Consider the following 22,433-nt stretch of genomic DNA (forward strand, 5'->3'; position numbering starts at 1 on the left):
CTATTATTAAAATATGCATCGTTATCTCTGTGGCGAAATGATACCGTGTCTCCCCTTCCCCCTCCCCTCTCTGTGACAGTCAGCTTTTCACTTCGCCTTTGAGTGAAGCCGTTCAGAAACGATAAAAACATCTGATTTCTGACGTGGTCAGACGGCATGTTGCAAGAACCAGTTCTGAGAGAGAAAGCTCAAAAGTACTTCAAAAAGTATGAAAGTCAAAAGGAGTGGTTTGGTCCCTCTGACTATTATTATATATGACATCATTAGCTTATTAATGCTGAAGCATCAGTGTCTTTAGCGGCTTGTTACTGTTGTAGCTACTGGAGGTGGAAATAGTTTCAACTACTTTATATACAGTTAGACAATAAATCAGCACAAAACAGCTGTCAGCAGGTGTCCTGACTTCTTGCAAGAAACAGAAAGCTTGTTTTCCTTTTCCACAGCAGTAAACACAGCAGTGTTTCCGTAATAGTTTCCACTGCAGCACAACTAACTGATTCAGTAATAGTTACTGCCAATGACCCTTTGTTGGATGTTTACATTTTTGAAAATAAAAGACCAAATGTTATTTTCTAAATGTTTTTTTTCCTTCTGTATCGAACTGTGACCCCAAACCTGACGTACCGAACCGTGAATTTTGTGTACCGTAACAACCCTATTAAGAGTTTGAGAAAATCAATTGTTTTTAGCGAATGTAGACTCACCGCTGCACACAAACTGGAACATCCCAGCACTCTGCCAGAGAAAAGGCTGCCTGCTTTACCTCACAATAATTTTCCATCTTCCCACTTGGCACTTTGCAGCCTCCTTCCATTTATATTCAGGGTATACTGTCGCAGAAGAGGGGAGTGTGGAAACTACAGTGACAAAAGGCTTAATTTCCTTGTATTTAAAAGTAAGCCCAAGGCAGCTGGGCTTATGGTGTTATGAGCATTAAAAAACAGGCCTACAAAGACTTACAAAGGCCTATTGTCCAACCAGGATAGGCATGACGTTAGAGACATTAGACGTTAAATTACACTTCTTTTTCTTTTCCTGGCTTGCTTTGCCTTTCAGCTTTGAGACAACTGTTTTTATAAGATGGCAAGAAGGGAAAATGTTCTCTTTCAAGTTAGCTGGGAACTTTTACCCAGGGGGATATCCTTTACCACCTGCACATATCAATCACGCGTTTGGCCAAGCGCTTGGCTGGAATACGGAGGGAAGAAAGGGGAAAAATCTGCTTGGATCTCGCTGCAAGATGCAGACAAAATGGCTGCCACTGTGCATCCGCTGGCATGCCTCCCTGATTAACTGCTACATATTCTCCCAGTTGCTAATCAAAGCACTCCTCTGTTAGCAGGGAGTAAAGGTATCTTTATTGACACCTTGGCGTTGACCTTGGCACAGGGCTCTGCGCTCTCAGCCGGTGGTCCTGGGCTTCTCCTGAGCCTGCCAGTTATTTTCTCTGCCTAAGCACTATCGTATGTCATAATCTAAAGGAATTTGCGGACACAACCTATTCAACCCCAGGTACAAGGTGTGCCATTTTAAGGAGACGACTGAATGCTCAGTAGATCAGCAGGAATGGAAGAGACAAGTTATTAAACATATGCTTTTAATAAAAGAGTTTAATAGAACTGCAAGCTCATGCTGAAATATCGCTACATAACTGAACAGATATTCACAGACGGACGCTGAGTAGCGCCATTAAAAAAATATAGCAGCTTCTTTTGAGAAGATATGAAAAGCTGTGATTTCTTTCTAAGACAGGGAAGCATGCACTTGCAGGGAGGGCACCTGTATATTCTCAGAGAAAAGGGAGTATTGGGAGAGAGCACACTTTACTTCCCACTGGAATAACTCATCCTCTGAGGGGAGGAAAAAAAAAGAAATAAGACTTGAGTGGGGATGTGTGAGGGAGGCGCCTGCAGAACATCTCTATCTCTTTTTTCTCCCCGTCCCTATAAAGGTTGCTCAATGAGCCGACGCTGACCGTTCCTCCAGGCTATTTGTCGAAAGGGAAGAGGAAGTCTTGAATGAGACAGAGAGGTAACACTTGAAAGGGAACATCTCTCTCAAGGGAACAAGAGAAAGGCCAGAGCAAAGCGGCGTAACAGAGACGGAGAACCACGCTGATGAACAATGTTTTCTATTTGCACACATTTGCATGAGAAAAGGCGGCGCAGCGGCCACCCGTTCCACTAGTTGGCTGGTGAATGTAGGAAAGCTCCGAACCTCCTCAAGAGAGGCTGGGGAGAATGGGGGGCAGTGGCAAACTACAAAGCAGGATGCATCGCCGGGATTAGTCGTCAGAATGAAGGAAACATTTTGATAAGGGACGACGAGCTTCTTCTTCTTAGCTGTGGTCCATCAACGCCAGTCTAACCATGTTGTACCACACCAACAAACCACTAACAGCTAATGCCATTCACTACACAGAGGGGAGATGCTCAACATGTTTGATTTGACAAAGAGCAGGTGTGCACTGCAGGACTACTGTACATAAATATGTCAAGTTAAGGCACATGTGCAATAGTTCTTTCAAAAAAAAACAAACGTGTTGATGTAGTCCAATTAACTCTGATATTACTGAACATCTGTCATGTACAGAAGGGACAATTATGATACAGTGATGCCAACTCTGTGTGTTTTGCATCTGTGAAGTCCTAATGGAGCCCTACAAAATGAAACCTAACATCTGCTGGCAGCAGAATCGGCCATGGCCACAGCGCCGCTGTGAGTAGAGCCTGATTAATCTCACTTCAATGCGGGCCTCAGACTTCTTCTGAAAGTCAGACTGGCACTTTTTGATGTAAAGGAGTGATACATTTCAGAAAAGTCAAGTACAAATATATTATTTAAGTAAAGGTAGTGTTTTGTTTTTTTTTAGAATTTAGCTGAATTTAAGCAAATTAAGTATTGTAATGGTTCTTATAGCAAAAACAGGGAAGCCCAAACATGTTCCACCTACATAGTCCAATCAAATAACATTTGCAGTGATAAATAGGCAATGCAATTCTTGAATCTTTTATTAAAAATCGACCTGAAATACCTAAACGTGACAGTTTGATCTGAGTTCCGTGAGCCGAGCGCACTGTGCCGGTCGGATCTATTTGCATTAAGCAGAGATTGAGTGCACTGGACCGCTGGATGCACTGCATTGCTTGCCGGGCCACATTCATCATGCACTGTGTGGCCGTCATCACCTGCTCTACAGTGAAGGCAGCAACCTCAGGCACATCCTCTCACCCTGCCCAGAATGTAAAGTACCTGAACACTAGCAAGCAGCTAGCATTAATGCTAAAGTCACCAGCTGTGACCATGGACTCTTGTTGACTGTCTTGCACTTTTTGTAGCTCTGAAGAACCATTAAGTTTCATAGTTTGGGAAATTCGTATCAGACAAAGTGCTTGAGGAAGTATATAGGCCTACATATTGAGAAAGTTAGGGAAATTTTAAGTTGTGAAAGGCAGGATTTGTGAACTTTTCTGTTGCACTGGTGACACATTCTGGGAAAAAAAAACAAACTGAAACTACTGTGCATGACGAACAGCGAGTCGAATCTAAAGTAATACAAAGCTGTGGGAAAAGGAATAAAGTCCACTTCATCATCTCAATGGAGCAACAACTGTAATGATTCCATATGAGAGGGAGACAAGCACATTCTGGCATTTTGATAGATGAGGGAAATCTATAGCCTATAATCTGCTGAATGACCAATGTTGGATCACAGAGTGCCACACAAACCATGTTTAAATCACTGTCAGCCTATAGCCATTCCCATAGAGACAAATACATATGTCACGGTGTCTGCCGCCAACAAGTAAGAGATGGAATCTGTGTAATAAAACAGGAAAGTCCCCTTCGTGTATCATCATGATGTTGGCACTGGTTGTAAAATAGACTCACGAGAATCCAGTTATGTCAAAAAAGATACAACTGTAGGTCTAGTCCAACTGAAAAAAAAACAAGATTCCAATGAAAAATAACAATAACAATTGTAAACAAAGCTGCACGCATGTCGACATCTTGTGATTTATTGTTAAGTCTACCACTGAGTCTTGGCAGTCTGTTTCTCCAGTTAATTGATTTCCCTGCATGGAGCATTCCCTCTATCACCAGTCCCCATTTAGTTTTTATGCTTGCCATAATGCCCCTATATATCAGCTCTAAGTGGAATAAACTACCTCTATACAGGCCTAATGTTAAGCACCTCTATTTTATTTGACATAACTACAGTGGTGAAGAATTTGACCATGTAGAGTCATCTCTGCTTATTGTTCCTGAAGCTCAGACAGACATGAGAAGAAGTCAAGACAAGCCTTCATGACTTTGACTCCACTGCAGAAGAAAGCAAGCGAGAAAGATTTACAACTTTTTCAATGCAGTTATACACAGTTTTAAACTCTTCTACACAACGGATGATCAATCTGGTAAAAACTGTCAACACTTTCATTAAGATGATGGCTTTAAGACTGCACCACTGTTTCCTATTTCTCTTTCGTTCCCTCGTGAGAATCGTTCTATGATCATCTCAAATAATAAGAAAGCTACATTTACGAGCTGTGCTATTTTTGGTGCAGTTAAAGAGATTTTTCAGTAGATGTAGTTGTAAGAAAACTGGCATAAATTGCGGTATTGACACACATATTAAACTGTGGTAACATTTCTCGGCCACACATATTGTTTCTTGATGTGAGGGCAGACTGGTGTCAATTTGACAAAAAGATGGTTCAAAAACATGGTAATTTTATATATTTTTATCTAAAAATATATATAGAATTGGTGGAATGCTAAACTATCTAGTTTTCAAATTCACTTCAAGGTCCATTTAGAAGCAGCTCTCAAGCTTTTCTAAACTTGTTAACTTTTAAGTCAACATGGACAAAAATCTTTCGAGTGCTCGGAAAAAATGGAAATTTAAAAATCTATCATTTCAACTGGGATAACTATAAATGCTGATGAAGATCATGTGACAGGATCGAAGGCTCCAAAACAGCTACTAAATGGACCTTGAGGTGATATTGTTTTGTCAAATTCCAAAGCCAAGAATGAACTTTGAAGCTGAACTCTCTCATTGCTGTAGAATAATGGGAATTTTGACCTAAAAACTGCTGTCATGGACATGAGAAGCAACACTGTGTAGTTTTACTGGGTTATTGTTCATGTTTGGGGATGTTCCTTTACTGTTATCTTTCAGGATTGAGTGACTATATGTAAAGAGGTCATTTAATGTTTGCAAAAAAAGGCATATCTGGTAATTTGTTATGTAAAATGTTATTGTGAACATAAAAGAGAACATGGAAAATAGTGAGCTACTGTCCTTCTGTTGTAATGCTTTTGAAAATGTGTATGTATTCCATCTAGACGTGAACATGCTTGTGTCAAGTCTGCTAAGCTCACATCTGCCCTGCAAATAGAGAGAGAGAGAGAGAGAGAGAGAGAGAGAGAGGCTGAGAGAGAGTGGGCGGTGATTATTTCAGAGGGGCACTGGGAGGAAACGACGGGCCATTACAGCACAACTAAGGGTCTGTTAATCAGCCTATTAGGGTTTAATTGAGGGTAGTTAATTAGGAGTCGGTGGGCAGTCTGTGCTTGGGGGTCAGGGTCTGACAAGAGAAGCAGCTGGCAGAGCAACCTGAGCCGATTGTTGCTGATCCATTTGCACAAGGCCAGTGATTGATTGGCAGGAAAATTAGTCTTAATTACACCTGCCTATTTCTGCCCCCCTTAAACCTTTTAGGAGCCATAAATTAACACACTAACTCCAATGAACGAGGAGCCGGCAGAGACTGTGTTGGAGCAGAGCAAACACATTTACTGTAGGCCCAGACTGTATGTCTCCACAAAAATCATCAAGCGCCAGCTCGCCTTTGAGGACACAAGCTGTTTAAACTCAGTGGAAAATACAATATTCTGTGTGCGGTGAGGGACAGAGACAAAAGCAGCCTTCTGGCTAGAGCGAGGCAGAATCTCACCTCACACCATCTCTAGACTGAGACGACTCCACATCTTAAAAATCTTTTCTTTTCACCCCATAGGGAGCAGTGGAAAACAAAGATGTGCTTGTCCTCACTTCTTAAAACCAGCTCTGCATAGGGCAGCGGCTACCACCAGAAGCTGATTATGGACTCTTTAAAGTTAGATTTGATTTAATGTCCTGCTCCTGCCTCAGCTGGACCACGGGGCACAGGAATGTGGCTCGCTGCTAGGCTTGGCCCGCTTGGCCTGGGGTGGATTCATCCTGTCTAGGGTCAGACAGGAGCAACAGAGCAAGGCCACATTCAGCTTGCCCATCTGGGGAATAAACACACTGCCTGCACGGGGACCAAAATCCAATAACAGGCTTGACAAAGGCCTGCTTCTTGCCTCAGAATGCCAAACAACATGTGATCCCCCTTAGGGAAATAACTTCTATGTCTGTTCCTCATAGCCCTCCGGGTCAGAAATAACGCCTGGGGAACTTTTGGCACATGTCCTGCTGAGGATGCCATGTGCTGCAATGACTTATTAGTCAGAGTGGAGTCAAGCCAATCACACAATTCTCTTGTAGTCTGACATTTTATTTCCATGGAGGACTGATGACATGCTAAATGCACCTTTAGACACACGCTCATGAAAGAAACTGTCAGATTCAATGACATTACATGTGCTCCACAAACCAAGGTTGAGAGCAATATTCATCAGTGGAGCCTTCAAGTATAACATTTCATTCAGAGCTTGCACGCACCGAACGTTTTGTAGTAAAATTACACTTGAGAGCCGTGTTGTAAAACATGCCATAAAAACCATAAAGAAGAACATTATTGAACACTGAATCAATCATAATGGAAATAAACTTTTTTGTCATGACAGCTTTCCAGGGATCGGAATAATATCTGGAATGTCTTAACATTCCAATTTCTCCCCAAACTATTCAGATATCTTGGTTCTTTTTTGCCTTGGATGGCGGCCCTGACACACACAAAAAAAAAAAGAGGAATAAAAGGCTCATCGACACGCACACTTCGGATCCGCCTCCAACACAGCTCACTTCACATTTCTGTCAGTCACCGCTAAGTGCGAGGTGGCTGGGTTTTAAGCTGTCTCTGGCCTGGTGACTTGATACTTAAGGAACTGCAGGGAGGTTTGAAGTGTTTAGTGGCTCACTGTGGGTAACCTCGCAACTCATTGAGCAAGTGACAAGTAAGAAACTGCAGACTGCCTTAAAGAGTGTCACGCTTCTATATTTTATATAATCAAAGACTAGGAAGTTTAAATACCAAATGTATTATTTTGCAGTACCAAATAGGATAAAATCCTTTTCCCTACATTTTAAACATCTACAGTGAAATTAATTTCATCTGAAAGTTTAAAAGCCTACATATGTATATATATTTTTATAAGTAGTAAAAACTAAAGCAATATGATTATGGGACCAGGCTGTGTCTAACATAATAAAGCTGATATGAGAGTAGTGAGTTACAAAGTCTCAGGACGAGCAACAAGAATTTTATATCCTCGTTGCCAATAAAGTAGCTGTATTCAGAGCAGACGACTTTGCATTTCATGCACGCTCGACTGTAACTGCTGGCATTTTTCCACCATGATCCTCCTGCTCTTCCTCGAGCTTATCGTGCAAAAATACATTATCGATCTCAGACAGGTTAAATGAACAGAGGTAACTAACAGCTAATCCAACTTGCATCATCTGTTACAAAACTGTGCCAGCACAAACATGTCTGCTATTTTTGGTTCCAAGTTTTAAGATGCTATGTCTTCTGGAGTTGTTGAAACTGACTAGAAAGGTTGTCCTGCTGAATTTTGCCCTTCCAGTCTCCACTTTCCAATTCAAATGACATGCAGTTTATATATTTATATAAACATTGTCTTAGCTGGAACATTTTGCTGCTGGCTAAATCACCCCCTCCTCCCCCCCTCCACCCAAAGACACACACGCAGACCCGTCCTCCATATTAGAACTGGCATCTCCCAATGTCAGTTTATTTTAAAGTAGTTGTTGCCATTCACCCTCTGCGACCTAAGAATGTTTGCTGAGGATTTACAAGGCGATATTTACAACAGCAACCCAGGCGTCTCCATTCTCTTCCTATTTTCACACTCGGAAGCCCACACAGAAAACATCCCCTTCAGCCCTGAGAGATCAGGCACGGTCATTCTGGGATTGTGACATTGGCTTAGTCATATTGCACAAGCAAAGAGGCTTGAAGAAAGTAGAAGGTCATTCTTTGCAGGAAAATACATAGCAACAAACTCTTGCCAGAGTTCCAGCATTGCTCAGGGTGAAGTGAGATTGAAGACAAAAATGCTAGGATTACATTTACACGGTAAACTTGTAAACATTCTCTAAATAAGATGTAATCACTCAACTATCTTAAAACCTGATTAGAGAAGAAGCCAGGTCCGCGGAGCAGTGCCCATCATACCAGACCAAACAGTTAAACTGAATCAAAACCTATTTATCAAATCCTGGCCGCAAACACGGGCAGATCCTGACCAGAGTGCAAAGATTTTTCAGCTTGCGGAGGGGGCTAGTGAAAGCAAACACAGCTCAAGGTTTTTATGAGAAAAATGTCTGGCTGAACAAGGAGGCATTCATGTGCTGATTCATACCAGCCTGTAGCTCAGTTAGAGGACAGCCATCTGCTATCACACTCCCCCGCTAAGAGCCTGTTATAGAAGGACGAGCCGTGGATCATCATGTACATGTTACATCCATATAGACTTACTGGAACTAACACCTCTACTACAGGAAGAGAAAACAGCTCTGTGGCTGTTGACAGTACTGCGGTGTTCTGCTTCCTCAGGTGAACGTGCTTTTCACTGCTCCATGTAATGTGATTGTCCTCATACAGAGCGGTTGATCCCCATAGCAGTGTTATGCTATGCCTTGTGAATGGCTGTCAAAATTATTGCTTTTGTTGGCATGTAAGGCCTATTTCATGTGTCAGAGAAGAGGAAAAATATTCCTTTTCCGTTATAATTTGAAATGAGGGTGATGATGACTAAAAATGGAACACTGAAGTTTCTGAGTATACTCTTTAAAACTGCACTAATTATTTTTTATATAAACAATGGATCAAATTATATATAATGTGAAAGACATCGCTGGTAGAAATGAACCCACAGACATTTATCACCCTATCTCACAGTTCCCTAAGCTCTATGGAGTGTTTTAGCCTCTTTTAGCTAATTGTTTTTGTTTACTGGCCCTCTACCCCACTCTTATCCACCTTATTTCCAGGTGCAGCAAGCAGCTATTTTCAGAGAAGAAGCTCTGATAAAGTGACTATATACTACCAGACCAGCACCAGAAGGCAGACAAAGTCAGCAACTAGCTAATGCACATAGCATCTATCAAGCTAGAAAGATGTTTTTCTCTGGAGGCGGTGAGGATCTAAACAGAGCAAGAAGAAGAGTGAATGTTGGGCATACATTTGTCACGTGGGCAGAAACACAAGGACTGTGGTTATTATAGAATGTTACGAAATGCTGAAGCTAAAGCCTTCATGGGAAATCAGAAAAGTTTTAACACTTTTCAGCTACAACTTCATTCAAGCTTTTAAGTTTGCGTTGGGAATTCAAGATTGTTCACTTTTACAATTCTAATTAATGCTGAAGCTTTTACCCAATTAATGGATTAGTCATTTATCTGTCATTTATTAAGCAAAAGTCCCAAAACCTCACCTTCTCAAACACAAGTATTGTCTGCTTTTCTTTGTTATATGACCAAATTGCATATCTTTGGGGTTTGGACTGCTTTACAAAAGTACTTTTGAAAAGTGAGGTAGTAATAAGCTCATGCAAATAAATTTGGTTAGATTATTGGGCTCAGGGAGCTTTTGGGTACATCAAATTTTTCATTTTTCTTCTGAAATTTTATACTAAAGCTAATAGATTCATCAATCATGAAAGTAATATTAATAATAATTATCACAACAGAGTGCCTTCAAGTGCCTTAAGTGCCAGAGTGCCTTAAATCTCAACCTCAAACAATTTTTACACATAGTTGAAGCAGCAAGTCTAATGAGAAACCATCAATGGTTTCTTCCCTGCAAAGATCATCAAACATGAATAAAATCATACCTATAGATATGATGAGTGAAAGGCATTGGAGTCATGCAGTATGTGCTTGAAAAAAATGCTTCCTGAGAGGTACGATGCGAAACCACTTGAAGGCTTCTGCTTCTCTAATGCACTGCGTCCCACACGGGATGCTAAATAGGACAGAGTAACGAGCTGTTTCAAAACATGAACATGAAACTGCCTTTAGGCTCTTGGATTAAATTCCTTTAATTCACCACTATAAACAAGAGTTCAGAGACCCAATCACCCGAGGTTAAAGACCTCACACAATTGCAAACATGTCGTTATGACGTTGCATGTCTTATTGTGGTCTGAGAAACCATGACATGGAACTTTTTCCTCTAACCAGCCAACAAAGAGGGAGTCTTCGAAATATGAACCACCTCTACTATCGTGTTTCCCATCCGATGAAAAGCACTAATGTGGAACAACAACTCTGAACTGTCTATGCATTTCTATTTCAATGGCTGAATGATTAATTTTGTCGGTTTTTGTCTGGTAGTTTCTCACCTCATGAAAAGAAAAGGTCACTGAATAGGGTGCTTTGCTACCTCCTTAGGCTCTTCACATTCTCTCTACTCATGTTCCCACTGGAGAGATTCCGTGACTTCGCCCACAATGGCTCAACAGCAAGACAAACACAAGTGCAGCATTATCCTAAAGCAAAATCTGTACCTTCTTTTTTTTTTTTAAGTTGATAAAAAGTGAATGGCTATCTCAACACTAAGCCTTACACAAGATATCTTCTCAAGTAACCAAATACAGCAACATCTGGTCCATTAACATGATTCCCCAAACTTCATGCCTTCACACACACACACACCCAGGCCAACACATGCACGCAAGCTCATAAAAACAGACACTGCAGATGCATGCAAAGACACACATTTTAGTTCCACTGATACATATTCATGTGACATATGAGCTAATCTCTCTTCCAGCATCAGCTAGTGGCCCACTTGGAGTCCCTTCTTTGGCCTGATGTCACCAGGATCGGAATGAATGGCTGGTTCAACCTGCCTTTTGTTAGGGGATCTCATGACAAGTCTCAAGTTGCAGAAACACTTGATTATGTTACTAGAAGAGATTACAACTTAAGACTAACATGTCACATCTTTGTAATGGTGTTGCCATACTTACAACCACAATATTTAAAACTACAGTGTGAGCCTTGTGCCAGAGGAGTTGTGGCATTTTTCTAAGCAGTTAGTATTCAAGTGCATGAATGGCAGGATAGAGTGATCAACAGAGTCCAGATGTGGTAGTCTTCTTTTCTTGTAAACACTTTCCACAAACAACTCTGTAAGCAATGTGCTGGTCAAAATGCTCGGAGGGCAATTTCATTGAGGTTCGAATAAAGCCTGCGACAAACCGTATTTGTCATCTTGCGGGGCGCGGTAATACACGCTTGTAATCCACATAAACCTCTCTGTTCAATGCAGCCATTGTGTAGGATTCTAGCTGACAACTGTTCTATAAAAGCAACCTTTGTGATGTTGGGTTTTTCAACGCATCCCTCAAGTTGACCTCAGGGTGAGCTGGCCTTTCCGCACGAGATTCTGTTTAAAGGCGAGAGGAGGATGCTACGCGGCAGCTCTGTCATAGGGGATTTGTCAGCTTGGAAGCAAAACACAGGGCTCTTTCTCACTCCCTAAAACTAAAGACAGACAGCCTCGCCTCAGGTTTATCTCCATCTATATGCAGTGATGCCCCACTTAACAAAAGCCTCCGACTGAGTGTCGATTGGTAGAAGTATATGTAGAAACTTTAGCTGTCTACAAGATTTATTTTCTTGAGCTGAAATAAAATGTAAATGCTCAATTGATGTGTCACATTTGCTGCTTTAAGCTGGAGTTAAATTTTCAGAGGTCAATGGGATATAAATATTGAGTGATGGTTTCATGGTTCCTCGCTGCTGTCATCTTTATAGGGCAGACAGCAGCTGTCACATAATCCAACTTCCCTTCTACAGTACGTCAACTTATGCTTTTTCCCTTCATATCATGAAACATTACAGTGTATACTACAGCGGAGGTCACATACCTCTATTATTCTGTCGTGAATTTGAAGGCCGCCCTCCTTGTCCGCTGGACCTTTCTCAACAATCTTGGATACAAAGATCCCTTCATTTGAAGTGCTGTCATTGTCGTCCTGTGGAGTAAATTGCAGTTATTCACTGGAGCATAATAATATAAGCACAGTGTTCACATTGTTAAGGAGAATGCTACTAAACAATTTTTTGACAGATTCTTTGAAACCTTGCTAAAGTTAGGGCTGACATCTGAACAAAAGGAGTGTTAGAAACATTCAATTACACTCTCAAAACTGGTGAATCACTTTAAAGAAAAAACATTTTGCACACATTCAAATGGTTTGCCCACACCAACCAATTCAAACCAATTTTGTAAGGCATGCTAGTTGAAGAGACAGTTCACCCAAATTACAAAAAAAACATATTTTATCACTAAAACCCTAGCTGTATTTGGCCATGCTGTTAAGTTTTTCAAACTTTTTTTTTCTTTTCTAGTATGTTTTCATTGTTGACACTTAATATTTTCCTTTATATGTTTATGTATGTAACTTTGACCCTGTGTAATAAATAAAAAAATGAAAAAATAGGTCTTTCAAACTTCTGCTTCAACACCAATACAATGCAGTTCAATGGAATTTTGTTTGTGCTGCTCAAAAGAATTTAACATTATATTGGAAAAACTCTCCAGGAGGAATTTCCCAGTCCAGGGTAATCCACAATCCTCACTGTCATCTGTTTTAATTGGCAGCAGCTATCTCAGTTTTGGATATCTCCAAATCTCTGGGCACATGAAAACAAAACTATTTGAATGGCTACATACCGGTAGAAGTAAATGGAAAAAATATGTCTTTTTGTAATTTGGGTGAACTGACCTTTTCACCCTGCCCTTGAGTGTGGACTTAAGGGTTAGCTTTAACTTCAGATGCTTCCCAGGCCTGGAGGGTTGACCCCGGCTTGCAAAAGGGCCTATATGTTGACATGAGGACATGTTGCATGGACACAAGGTAGTCTGCATCGAACCTTGTGGCCATGACCCCGGAGTCAGAGCTATGACCGGCTTTAAAAAAAAATGTAAACTGCTGCTAAGATCTCTCTTCGCACTCTCTTTAAAACCACATGAAACATACACTACAGTCCTGCTGAGCTCTGCAACACAACTGCAATTTAATGGGATACTTAAAGAAACCTCAGAAGTCACACTGCAATCTGTCTAATTAATAATTTCTGGTGCGCCTCCTCTTTCAGAGGCAAATTATTCGACAAGCTTTCTACTTTGCCTTACAACTATCTTGAGATTTGTAGACAAACCAGACCTTCTGGAGACCACAAACCCTGGCAGCTGATTGCTCCTACCAAGCCATGGCAGAATGACAGCCACATGAAACATATGTGTCAAAGGCTACAGGGATATTAGCTATTTCCATTTTAAGGAATAGCTCCTTACACACACTGTTGATTTGAGGCTAGCAGGGAAAGCAAAAACCAAGTATTATCTCTGCTCTCTTATGATTGAGTTTGATACATGGTTCTGTCACAAGAGCGAGAAAGGTTGCAAATCTAGACTGTGGACTCAGCTTTTTATGTCCATATCTTTTTATAGTTTCCCGCTATAAAAAGTTTTACAGTGATAATGTATGTCGCTACAGAAAAGTGCGTCACTGTGGCTGTGGAAAAACAGCCCTGTTAAAGCTGAGTTCAGTCCCGGTGAAACAGATATAGGGAACACCATTTCAATAGGACCTCCGCTGCAGAACGAAGCTCCATGTATGGAAAATAGAGTTGTGACTGGTGTCGAGATATTTTCAACCCTTCACTCACAAGAGTGTGTGGCATCATTAATGACTTTAACTTCAGAGCCTCGAGGCAGAAAACACAGCGGCTGTGAAAGGTTCAGCCCGGGATAAAAGACCCTTTCCTCTCCTCTGTGTTTACCTCACCACCAAAATCCCCTCAATTAGAGACAAAACAACTGCGGTCAAAGCCATAATCCCGGATTTAACTCTCATAAAAGTAATTATAGTTTTTTTAATCTGTAATGCCAAATCCGCTAAACCAGACCAATATATAAACACAATAAAAACTTGATAGATGCGGTCCATCTATCCACAGACTAGAAAACACATGCATGACTGTCTAAGCTGTGTCAGTCAGTACAGAGAAAGCTTGTGGTGGTTCAAGTATGTGCTATTCATTCCTGGGTTGCCATATGACACTTGGCTGATCACCGTGGGGAGATGAAACCTCCAAGACGCTCTGCTTTCAACCTACCGCGCATGGCCTTCCTCCTATGATGTTAAAACCCAGAGATCCGCCCTCACGAAGAAGGACAACCGTCACGCTTTTAGTCTCGCCTTCCTACAGACAGACAGAGGAGAGACACGTGAACAAAGAGATGGCAGGAAGTTATTCATAATAATCCATTTTCACGTCCAGGAGGTCGACAGAATGATTGAACTGGGTAAGAGGAACAGAACAGAAAAAAATGACCAATAAATACTCGACCAAATTAGCAGATAATAGGGGCACTGACACACTAAAAAACAAGGTGTAGGGGTAATAGAAATTAATTATACACTCCTCTAGACATTAAGGGGTGATGTCAAACTGTAACAGCTTTCTTTTCACATCTTCATTTTATTTTATATCAAAATCATGATGTGAAAATCTCCGGAATTTTAATTATAATTCAATCAATTATCAAGATGTAGAAAGTGACAGTTTTAGTAGATGACTGCTGATTTTGCCAGCTATAATGACAACTGGCAAATTCAACTCAGTTGTAGCTAACTGATGTTAATTGGGTGAACTGGTCAGACAGCAAAAAAATGAGACTATTCTGTAGTTAATATGCTCTCTGCATGTTGGTATTATTAACGCTCGGTTAAAGATGGTTTTGTCAAAGGAAAACATCACTCACCACTCAAAAGAAGAGTGACTTTTTCTCAAAATAAACATTCAAGGTACCTCATATTCCAGACAGGTAGCTACAGTAGCAGGTAGCTAGCAGTCTGTCACAGCTAGTAGCTGTCAGTTGTGACAGACTGCTGCTGCTGGTTAAACTGATAAGTATATCACATCATTATTTTAAGCTTATCATCTTAAAGCAGGACTGTGAAGCAGCTCTTCCAGTCAGACTCTAAGTCTTACGTTAACGTTAGCTTAAGCAGCTACAGGGCAGAGCTGTGAGCTGTTTCATTAGGTTGTCAAAAGACATTGTAAGACATGACTTACTCATTAATATCATAAATGGCTAGCTATGTAGCTGTTATTAATAATAATAACACCATTGTTGAATGTCACAATTATATCTGAATGTTACAACATCAACCACTAATGTAATGTATTAATGAATGTGGGCTAAATTGCTCAATTTTTCTATAGAAAAAGAGAAAGTTTACTTAAAACTTTACTTTTCTCCAACTCACTGGTTTGACAAACTCTGGCGGAACAGTGACAGCAAGAAATTGCATTATTGTAACAGATTAAATGACTGTAGAACAAAGTGAGTTTGTGTTTATGCTTGCTACAAATGATCTTGTTTTAAACCGTACAAAAATATATGTCTGGAGTTTAATTTATGAAAAATAATTCTTAATTAAATCTTAATCCCAATATTGCTGAAAACAACAACAACAAAAAACAATTATATCATTTTTTAAAGTTGTTCAGACATAATCTTCACCATTCCCTGAGTCTTAGCCAGCCTGAAGCCCAGAAGTGACCAGTTCAAAGAGCCCTTCCCTCTCACAAACTGTTGTCCTATGTAAATCAATACACCAGCGGACCTCTTACTCAGTGGCAACATGACATGAAGAACTCTGGGAAACTAGCAGAGTCAGCTCTTAATCTCTTTTTTTTAAAGGGGACTTAGAGGGGAGTTGCAAGGTAACATAATTTCAGCTGCCACTCCAGTATGCTGCGACATAGAGGGACTAAATATAAAGCAGATATTATCGGTATGTACAGTGTCCTGACCACCGTATAGGCTAAAAAGACCATCATGTGCATGTCAGGCCATTCAGGAATGTGCGCTCCTGCACCATGTCACGGCAGCATTAGCAACACATGCTTTCAAATCATAGTGACTACAGCCGTTACTGTCAACAAGAGGACAGTTGGGCATTAAGTGAAAACCGTTGACAGAGTATTTGACAAAGAAAAGCAAAAAAGCAAGCATATTAAAGACAGTTTCATCCAACTGAGTTACACTGAATCTGCCTCAAGCCCCAAAACAAATTGGATGGATTTTAAAGGTGCTTTCACATTTAGTCTTGCAAGAACCATTAAAATGAACTCAGAGTAATTAAGGAGTGTTTTTTTTTTTTTTTTTTTTTGCACATCTGTGAACACTCTAGCAAAGCTCTAATCCCTAAATGAAGAGTCTCTCTTCAGGAGGTTGTGTATTTACTAAAACATCAGGCATGCCCAGGTGATAAAAATAAAATGTTCTTACCGACAAAAATGCAAAACATGATCATACTGACATCATTTAGGGGGAAACACATGGGAGCAATGTCAAGTAAACAAACGTTTAATGTGACTACGGAAAAAGCAGCACAGGGCACTTTGTTACTGAGGTAAGAAAGCAAACTGGCAGTGAAACTTTCGTCTACTGCTTACTGGTGACTTGGCACACTCACGGTGAGCCTTCACCTCAGCACCAGTCACACTTTCCGAGCCTGTCCTCCATCAAACTGCTTCCCCTCCATCTGCCTCTTAACATAGTGTGTCTAATTATAGTGTTGGTATTGTAATCAAGAGCAAAAAAAATATTAATTCTTAAACTTTTGGCTGGTGATCAGGAGATAGAAACTCTGTGAGCCGGTCAAGTAAAGCGAGTGGCGGTGAAGTAAAGATATAAAGACAGTATATACAAAGGAAGCAGCTTAATCAATATCTTATGTTTGAAGGATTACTTTAAAATAAAATCAGCTAGAAGAAACAGGAAATCCTTTCTGTGACTTCTTAATGCCTTTCATTAATGCGATCTCTCATATTCAATTGACACCCATGCATTGGAGATAACTAATGGGCTACATTACTCTGCTAAATTATCTCATAGATTCACGCTTTAAAATTAGACCTCAATTAGCATAATCAGATTGAGCCCATGATTACCCAGATCAAATTCAATGGAGGCTCAGTCTGTTTGATGTCTTGTGATTTGAAGAGACGCCCTTTATCGCATCAAGTAGCACAAACACTGCCACAGTTAGAGCAGAGGAGCACAGTTCAAAACAGAGATTTGAGGCTGAACGGAAAGTGTGACAGTGAAAGGGAGATCTGAGCTCTCACTTTTTTTTTTTTTTTGGCTTTGTCTTTTTTTTTCACTGTGTTTATTGCCCTTGCTGGCTCACTGAAGAAGTTTAAAAAGTGTTAGGACTATTATTGGAAACTCCAGTCAGTTATTCCACATGTCCAGGTCATCTTGATCTCCCTCACAGTCGCCGCCTGGATATTAAAAGATGACATTAAAATCCTCCATCTGGCTCAGGAAGCCTAAGCCCAGGAGAGACGAAGACTCAAAAACAGACTAAAGTAGGTTACCCGTCAAACGTCACATGGAATGATGGGCCTGTATTCACTCTTTGACAATGATTTGAGGAAAATATATGTCATAACAAATAATGCTATAGACCTTTTGTGTTATTACATAATATCAATAATGGCAGAGGTCAATTTGAGTGTGACGGTTCCAATGCCTTGACATTGTGTATGCTGGTTCAGAGGAACATGCTGGCTACTGGGACGCTTCAAAGGGATAACATCATAAATATGATTACCTGGACTTTTCCTGGTATGACAAGTCAAAATGTCCCCCATGAAAAAGGTCTACAGGCCATGAATTTCATGAAATCTGATAACAACTGATCACTGACTTCACAAAAAGGAAGCTGTGCTCCGGCAGAGTTTCAGTGGCAGCCTACGAATCGCCCGCCTCCCACAGCTAATCCCACTTTTGACGCTCTGTTTCATGTGTGCATTGAGCCTCTCCCATCAAACAATCCTGTTCACTGCTTGACTGGACCCAGTGAAAGAGCCTTTCTAGAAAAAAAAAAAAAGTTTTCCAACTAACCACATCATTCGCAAAACGTCGTTTCATCTCTTCCCGGGCTGCTCCTTCTCTTTCGGGGACAATTTCCAGAACAATTCCTGTGTGTTTTATAGGCCTATACGTTCGAGGTGTGTCAGAACAGGGGAATTTATTCCTTCTGATTACTTTATTAGGGTTACACTGGGAATAATGCACTGAACTTACAGTTTACCTCAGTGGTAGGAGCAGCCGCTGTCAAATGAACTATGATAACAGCTGTGCTACAGGCCCTGCAAGCTCCTTTATATCAGCATGAGCGATTTCACCATTTCCCCGCATCGGTGCTTTTGATGCGCAATTTACCAGTCTACCGGAACACATATCGCTGGGAACTGAGCCCATAACGAACAAATGAAACCACCAACCGAAAAAGAAAAAGAAAACTCAGAGAAAAGTGAAGTCTTTGAAAGACGTGACTTAAACAAGACGTGCAGTTGTGTGTCTGCGCAAGAAACTTCAGTGAAGTAATACAAGTAGTTATGAGGTGTAAAATGAAACAAGTCCAGCATCCAAGTTCCCATTCATCCAGATTTCTTTACGTAACACTGCCAGCAGTTTGTGTACCTTCTGTGCAAATTGTAGTGAATCAAAAGCTCCTCCTCCTGTTCTTGGACAGATTTTATAACTAAGCCTGATTACAATCTGACCGCTCCCCTCTGCTGATCACAGCAGCAGTGCAAAAACCATGCACTAATTCAGTTCATTAACTGACTTATGAACTTCTGCATCCTTTATGATGTTGATAATTGGTCATTAAAGGAGGCATTAGGTTTTCAAATTTGAACCATAAAACACACTTATTCCTTACAACAGCACTTTTTCGGCAATAGGGGTCTGCACCAGCCCTCAGATTTAGATACATCATTAACCAGGTACTGTACTACATCATGTAACACTGTAGGTGGGAGTGAAAAAAACATCACCCGTCATCACAGCTTGCAGTATCCCCATAACAATGGCTCTTTTTTTTTGAAAAGCCTTGCAGTCCTTCAGAACTCCTTTAAGAACTGTTGAGGCTCACCACACTATTAAAACTTCAGTGCCAGTAACTCTGCTGCTTCCGTGATTCTGATTTGTTATGATTGTCTAAGGAAAAGGGGCGAACATCAGATGACAGAAAGCCTCAAACAAGCATGCTGCCAGGAGGCAATATAACTGGAACCTGGCTCTTGTTGTGTACAGAACTGCAGTAAATATTTGGCCCTCCCCCATTGACTGCCAGCTGGCCAGAGGCACAGCTGACATCCATGTCTCAAAGCAGAGGACAGCAAAGAAACAAACTTCTGAGCCCTGGAGAACTGGCCCCTCAGACTCTTGAATTATCAGGGGGGAGAAAATACAGAAAGTTTGACTTTTATTTTTACCAGGGAAGAAGTCAAAATATACTTGCCCAAACAACATGGAGATCCCATAAAACTGAGACACTGAGTCCCCACAGCTCAAGCAAACAAGCAAACATGTTGGCAAAGATATTTTAGAGCCCATAAAAGTTGACCTAGAAGCATATGTACAGGAGGATGCCACTAAAGATGAGTAATATACAGCATGTTGCTGATACATATTTAAGAAAATATAGGCTAGTTACTGTCTCTGTCTACACTATGAGAATAAACTCAATCTTCACATTTTGGGATCATTCTGAAACACAAGTGTAAGAAGATGTGTATTTTTTTTTTACTGTTTTCTCTCTGTTGTGCATTTTAATCTAATATAAAACAGGTTTTCCCTCAGTTACAGGGAGAAAAGGCATTGTGGATGAGAGAGAGAAAAGCTGCTTGTGCTCTCTGACAGTAGAAACTTTGTTGTTTAAGTTACCTTGCAGGAGAAAGCCACGGTCTTAGTAAGAGAGTCGATCCTCTCGCTGTACTCGGTGAATTTCTTCTGATATTTCAGCGCTGTCATCTGCAGCTCGCTGTGCACGGCGGAAAGTTGTGCCAGCAGTGACTTCTCCCTCTTGTTGGCTTTAATAGTCTGCTTCTTGAACTCTCTGTCCAGGCTGATGATTTTGCAGTGCAGCGCGCTGTTGTGCGCCTTCAGGGCTCTCAGGCAGCAGTGGCTGTTTAATTTCTGCTCCTTATGGGTGAGCATCAGCCCGCAGCCGTTCTCGCATATCCCCACAGCTCTGTATTCGCAAGTCTCACGCATATGAGCATCCATGTCCCCCAGGTTGAGCACCTCGTTGCATCCTTTATTCCTGCACTTCGCCGGGGAGTAGTCGCACATCTCGGCGTGTTCGGCCAGATGCTGCAGCTTCACCACCGCATCGCAGCCCCTCGCGTGGTTGTCACATTTGATCTCCAGCTTCAGGATGAGGTTTTTCAGAGGCAGGACGTGGTTCAGCTCTTTGGTGGAGATCCGCTGACATTTGACGGGGCAGCTGCTCTGCTGGACGACCCAGGGCAGCACGCAGCCTGAGCAGAAGACGTGACCGCACGGAGTCGTCAGCGGGTCCTCCAGGACTTTATTACACAAGTTGCATTTGAAATCCGGGTCCACGGTCCCCTTAAAGCGGTCCAGCTCGAATCCCATGGTTTTCAAAGTCCGAATCCAAACTTCTGGACTCCCCACCCCCGCAGATCTGAGTCGGAGCAGTGGGGCGTTTTTAGCTGGTCATTGGTGGAGCGCTCACAGACCGACTACAAGCTCTCCTCACTGTCTAAACTCAACTAATTGACCGAGACTTTTTGGTGCCTTCAGGTGCGCCTCGTAAGCTTTAAAGTTAGAAAAGTTAGAAAAGTTTATAGGAATACAGCAGAACTGCTTTCGGTGACTTTTCAAATAGAACCAACTTTGTTGTGGAGCTACAACATGAAAAAGACAAAATCTAGATGAAAAATATTGTTGTTAAAGGCTTTTCATGACACCTAAAAGGTAAATAGAGGAATGAAAAAATAAAGATAGTCTATTTTACAACATGCCAAGATTTAAGTCTTTCTTGATGACACGACATACAGTGTGTTTATCACAAAACTATCTCTATGTCAAACTTTCTCACACACCGTTCACGTGACCTCAATCGGTAAATGAACCTATTCTGACAGGCAGTGAAGGCAACATTTCTAGGGACGAAAGTGTGGAGGAACTTTCTACCGTAACTACTCTAACAACTGCGCATAAGATGTTGAGACTGGGACAAAATATAATTTGGCTAATTTTTGCTGTCGAGATTTAAAAGTTTTATACGCAAGAGATATTTTGTAGCTTAACTGTGTACTTGTAATAACTGAACACACCATGGTTGTCATTAATTGGTTCAAATTATAGGCAGTGTAAAGCTTTTTGAGACTAATGTGAGAGGTTAAACTTGACCTATAATTTTTGTTCTCACACATAGTCTGGAATTTTGATGGGATAAGAATACAGTTCGACAATGCTGTCTACCATGTAGGCCTATGCTGTAGGTATATTCCCCACCTGAATATTTCTAAATGATGAACTGCCAAATTCCACTACATAAATGTTAGCCGAGGTGACATGACACTTAGATATTTACAACACGGTGGGTGAGCGTTCAGGCATGCACAACACTTGTGAAAACAAGCAACTTTGGAAGGACACTACCATCACAACCACAAGCGAGACTTTCAAGTTTCAACACACTTTGAGTGAGGAGGAGATCAGGTGAAAGTTGGGAAAATCAACCTGGATCACAATGTGTGGTATGAAAATGAATATTTGAGGTACCTCCATAGGATTCGTGTTTGAACACACCTCTCAAAACACTCCTTATGTAAAGAGGGCATGCTATTACTCTGTTTTACCTCTATGACACGTTGATTTGAATACATTTTTAATCCATGCAGGAGGTCTTCTGGAACTAAATGTATTTGAATTGTAGATGAAACTCAGTGGGCTCACTGGATGTGCTCAGTGAAGGAAAAGAATAGGATCTGCTGCTCAGGCAGAACACACAGCCAGAGTAGGATCTGACCCTGCCATGATTAGATATCCATTCCTACTGGTTGCCTCCTCTTTCGGAAATCCAGTTTTATGCAATGCCGTGCTCAATAAAACCTTTCCATATGTACATTATCCAGAACTAAAAACAAGGGCTTATCAAAGACTTCATGGACAAAGTGTGACAGAGAGAGTCTGAGCTTGTGGGTAATCCTACACTGATGTTATGGGATGTCTTAGATGAGGTGGAAGAAAAACTCCCTGTGCAGAACACATCAAAGGTCCTTGTATTGTATATACAGCCTGTTTCATACTAACTGTATGATTACATATTTCTCTTAG

The 22,433-nt window shown here is 41.1% G+C and overlaps 1 protein-coding gene across 2 annotated transcripts in view; it reads right to left on the bottom strand.

Moving 5' to 3' along the window:
• Positions 1-21,049, bottom strand: part of pdzrn3b (PDZ domain containing RING finger 3b) — a 98,557-nt gene extending 77,508 nt beyond the window's left edge. The window contains exons 1-3 of one of the 2 annotated variants that reach the window (XM_044349199.1): positions 20,010-21,049; positions 14,369-14,455; positions 12,112-12,219 (exon numbers count right to left, since the gene is read on the bottom strand). In XM_044349199.1, coding sequence (XP_044205134.1) covers positions 12,112-12,219; positions 14,369-14,455; positions 20,010-20,723 — 909 coding nt within the window. In that variant the 5' untranslated portion in view covers positions 20,724-21,049. The remainder of the gene's footprint in view (positions 1-12,111; positions 12,220-14,368; positions 14,456-20,009) is intronic. The other variant, XM_044349200.1, reaches the window with a different exon arrangement.
• Positions 21,050-22,433: the final 1,384 nt, after the last annotated feature.

Source organism: Thunnus albacares, chromosome 4 (genome assembly GCF_914725855.1).
Source record: "Thunnus albacares chromosome 4, fThuAlb1.1, whole genome shotgun sequence".
Classification (NCBI taxonomy): domain Eukaryota; kingdom Metazoa; phylum Chordata; class Actinopteri; order Scombriformes; family Scombridae; genus Thunnus; species Thunnus albacares.